This window comes from Boleophthalmus pectinirostris, unplaced genomic scaffold (assembly GCF_026225935.1).
Source record: "Boleophthalmus pectinirostris isolate CB_2022bp ecotype Guang Dong unplaced genomic scaffold, ASM2622593v1 HiC_scaffold_18, whole genome shotgun sequence".
NCBI lineage: Eukaryota > Metazoa > Chordata > Actinopteri > Gobiiformes > Gobiidae > Boleophthalmus > Boleophthalmus pectinirostris.
The window spans coordinates 42605974-42610782 of NW_026571133.1; the positions used below are offsets into that span (position 1 = coordinate 42605974).

Consider the following 4809-nt stretch of genomic DNA (forward strand, 5'->3'; position numbering starts at 1 on the left):
CAGTAGTAGAGATGCGCGGATGGCGGTTACAGCCGCGGGTCGGGCGGATGACTTGACGAAAAATATTTTAATTAAATTCGGGCGGGTGGCGGATTCACTATTCAAATTAAAAACTCTGAACTCGGAGCAAATGGGAGGATTTTGAAAACTGGTCAAAAACTGTGGTTGCAAATGGACAGCAGGCGGATGATGAGTTTTGCGATGCGGTTGCAGATGAAAAAGTCGCCCATCCGCACACCTCTAGTAGCTATTCTTCTTGAAGGCTTCGCAAATTAATTAATTGCCTACATAGAAATATATAATAGGCAATGTAACATAAAATGACTTAATATTAGACTGGTTTTAGTGTTCAATTATATCTAGAAATTAAAATAAAGAGGCAAAAGATCTATCTATGTTATCTCTCTATGTAGATTAATATTGGATCCCATGTGTTGCAGGACAGAGAAGACCAGGACTGTCAAGAGCCAAGCAGAAGTGAGATACATGTTTTTTATTTATTTATTTTCAGTTAACTCAGTTTGCAATATTTTCTCTTTCATTTGTGGAGCATCGTGTAAAATACAGGCCAGTGATAAACCAATGGAGATTTGAAGATGCTAAATAGTAAACTTTGCTGGTTGCATTCATCCAAAAGTATTCAGCTTCTATTCACGGGTAGCCACTTCCTGTTTAGAGGCAACATTTTGAGCTAATGCATCTGTAATGCTTTGTATTATAAAAATGGAAGATTTGTAAAAAAAAAAAAAAAAAAAAATTAGAATGCTTTGAAATGTAAAAATGAAAAAATGCTTTTTAAAATTGTCCTTTTTTTTTTACTTTTACAGATTGCATGGAAAAATACTTAAGAAAACAAATTGATAATGTTAAACAGCAGGTTGTTTTTGAGGCCATTAAGAAATTTATTTCAGCCATCGAGACTGGGCGTGAAAACTTCCAGGAAATCTTTCTGGAGAAACAAGCTTTAGTCACTACCCAAGAGGAGGAGCTGCATGTAAGACTGGACCTTTACTTTGAAATTCTGAACAAAATCAGTCAATTCTGGATTCATACAGACAAATATGCACACACACACACATATAGCAGCAACCTAACACAGTCAAAAGCTTGTTTCCACGGATATGCTCTTACTCACTGAAATGTTCCACAATATATCATTAAACTTAGTGTTCAGTGCTGCATGTATTTAATTACATGAGTTTTTATCATGCTGGGTTGCCCCTCCACTGATCTATAACTTTGCCTGATAGCTCCTGCTTGTCATATATAGAACTATACAACTTTTATTTCCATACTGTGGAATGAAATGTTTACACCTGGAGTTAGCGTTCACACAAACATATTCTGACACTATAGTCTGATAAATGTTCACCAGAAGTGACCCTGCAGATTGTTCCAGCCTTTTTTTTGCTTTTTCTTTTAAGAATGCTCAGGTGAATGCATCACCATGAATATTTTGTCTGCTTACACCAAAGATGGTGGATATTGGCAATAAAGTTTGATTTATGTCTAACCTTTTTTCAGAAAGAGGCGGAGTCTCTTGTTCGCCATCGGAAGGAAAATGCGTGGAAGCTGATTCAGGCCAAGGAGGAGAATCAGAAGTTGAAGGAGCAGCTCTTTGCTGCTCAGCAGCAGCTTTCAGAGATTTCTGACAAGTACATAAGTGGCCGCAGTGAGGCCAGAAAACAGGAAAGGGTGAGAACATAGATTCTTTAGCCTGTTCACCAAAGTTATGGAAACACATTACAGCTTACCTTGTCTTCAGTCTCTCTCGGATCACTAGAGCATTGTCTCAGCATCATAATGCCATGAAAAGAACTTTAAAGTTAAGGCAGTGAATTATATTCACTCTACAGTTTCATGTTCCATTTGACAGAATTATATTGTTTTGTAATAGAACATACCTGGGTGACTGATTCCTTTAAAGTGGACATATCATACTTCAAATGACCTTTACTGGCTCCCATGGTTTTGGGTCCCTTGGCATTTGTATTTTTAGGCTTCAGAATATAATGTCAATATTAGAAAACTCACTTAAGTAAAAGTATTTAAGTACTTAAGTAAAGCCTATATTAAAATAAGTAGAATAGTAGTTTATGTTAGAGCTCTCTTTGCTGACAGCAGTAGACATGAAAAAACAACAACAATGTGAACATGTAGCAATGTGCATGCTAATGTTAATGTATATGCATATGTATATACCAAATTGACTGCAGACATATCCTAAATGAGTTTAGCAATGCTTTATAGACCTAACCACTGTGCAGGAGACCTCTGGTTTATTTTTCTGTTATGTAACAATAACAGAAAAATTGAAACTGAGTGATTTCTGAGTGTTTCTGAGGAAGGTATACAGGATTAGTGAAAGTGTGCTTGAAGCAAAACACATTTTAAGCTATGTTTTTGATAAGGGTTAGCTCAAAAATGTCAGTTTTGCATATGTCTCCTTTAAATTAGTTGTAATATACATACATCTGATCAGAGGTCTTTGTCTATTATAAATTATAGAATGTCAATCATAGTGTCGTAACACCATCTACAGTTGTCCAGAAAGTATCAGTATATCATGGTGAACGGTTATGAATGCCACTATTCCTGTGTGAGTGTGTATTTTGTATTATTGACAGAAAAGAAGATTTTGTGCGAAGGAGACTGCCCAAGATTTCAGGGAAATATTCACCAAGCATATTCTGCTGAGAAATGCGGTGGAAAAGGTAACCACCCAATATCAACAGTCCTGGTTCAGTCATTTCTTTAATGGACCCATATTACACTATTTTCTGACCTGTAATATTTCCTTGTCACAAACCTGGAGTATACCTAGAGTTTTGTTTTGTTTCATTCACATATGTTTAACACACACTGTTCCACCTTATGATGTCATGTGGTAATACTGGAAGTGCTCCTCTGTTTTTAAACTCTACACCTTCACTAGAATCATGTGGATAATTGCAGCCCTGGAATTGCCAATCTCCTCTGAACTAAAGGTAAAAGGAGCTGTTAACTGGAAAACTACCGCTGCATGACATCATAAGGTGGAACACTTTTTTTTTTTTGAGTTTTGGATATGTAGACAGACCAATAATAAAACACAACTCCAGGGATGCTTTTTATAACAAGAGTCCATTTTGCGTAATATAGAAACTTTAAAATGTGATGTTGCTGTTAACTTGTGTCTAGTATAACATTGTGCTTTTTTGGTTGGCCCTTTAGCTTGAGAAAGAGCGTAACGAGGTCAAAAAACAGCACATGCTTGACGTTATTGACCTAAAGAAGAAAAATGCAGCAAAGGAGTTGTTGCTTAACAAGAAAATAGCTGAACTGTCACATATGCTGGAGAGGAATTCACCAATGGCAACTGCAGATATAATGTCCAGGTCACGTGATCGGATCGGGACAACCCTAGGACTAAAACCAGGACTACATCCAGTACTAAAACCAGGACTAAAACCAGGACTACATCCAGTACTAAAACCAGGACTAAAACCAGGACTACATCCAGTACTAAAACCAGGACTAAAACCAGGACTACATCCAGTACTAAAACCAGGACTAAAACCAGGACTACATCCAGTACTAAAACCAGGACTAAAACCAGGACTAAAACCAGTACTAAAACCAGGACTAAAACCAGGACTACATCCAGGATTAAAACCAGGACTAAAACCAGGACTACATCCAGTACAAAAACAAGAACTAAAATCAGTACTAAAATCAGGCCTAACAGGTTTCTCCTTGTAACTCAAACTCTTCTCCAGACTTTGGCTCTGATTCAAACTCTTCTCTCAAAGTCGCAACAGGAATGTGCAGTACTAAACCCGGACTAAACCAGAACTAAACTAGGACTAAACCAGGACTCTCAAAGACTAGAAGAATACCGGGAGCGTTTGACAGACGTGAACCAGGTCCAGGCCCACACAGGAGTTGAATCGTTATTGGAATTTCTCTGGAGACAAACGTTTAAGTCTCGTCTACATAAAGAGTCTAAATGGGCGACGGGAGGAAAAAGCTCGTGACTGAGAGAGTGTGTCTGATGCACAAAGAGGAAGACGGAAAAACGAGAGCGCGCGCCCGGCGTCCGAAAGAGAGAAAAAAGAAGAGACGGACAGATACTGATACCAGAAACCAAAACCACACACATTGGGGAAAAAAATGTATAAAGACGAGTGGATCTAGAACTATGTCCCGCCTCCCTGATTTTAAATTGTGATTGACTGGTGGATTAACCAATAAGAGAGATGCACAACTGTTTACATGTAAAAAATGGGAAAAACCAGGACTACATCCAGTACTAAAACCAGGACTAAAACCAGGACTACATCCAGTACTAAAACCAGGACTAAAACCAGGACTACATCCAGTACTAAAACCAGGACTAAAAACCAGGACTACATCCAGTACTAAAACCAGGACTAAAACCAGGACTACATCCAGTACTAAACCAGGACTAAAACCAGGACTAAAACCAGTACTAAAACCAGACTAAAACCAGGACTACATCCAGGATTAAAACCAGGACTAAAACCAGGACTACATCCAGTACAAAAACAAGAACTAAAATCAGTACTAAAATCAGGCCTAACAGGTTTCTCCTTGTAACTCAAACTCTTCTCCAGACTTTGGCTCTGATTCAAACTCTTCTCTCAAAGTCGCAACAGGAATGTGCAGTACTAAACCCGGACTAAACCAGAACTAAACTAGGACTAAACCAGGACTCTCAAAGACTAGAAGAATACCGGGAGCGTTTGACAGACGTGAACCAGGTCCAGGCCCACACAGGAGTTGAATCGTTATTGGAATTTCTCTGGA

General features: G+C 38.3%; 1 protein-coding gene across 1 annotated transcript; it reads left to right on the plus strand.

Annotated features, from left to right (window-relative positions):
* The first annotated feature begins 445 nt into the window (after positions 1 to 445).
* Positions 446 to 4424, plus strand: LOC129408997 (transcriptional regulatory protein AlgP-like). Its single transcript, XM_055154091.1, has 5 exons — positions 446 to 477; positions 828 to 994; positions 1525 to 1695; positions 2628 to 2714; positions 3214 to 4424. The coding sequence occupies exons 2-5, from the start codon at positions 833 to 835 to the stop codon at positions 3739 to 3741; spliced, it is 948 nt and encodes a 315-aa protein (XP_055010066.1). The 5' UTR covers positions 446 to 477; positions 828 to 832; the 3' UTR covers positions 3742 to 4424.
* The last annotated feature ends 385 nt before the right edge of the window (positions 4425 to 4809 follow it).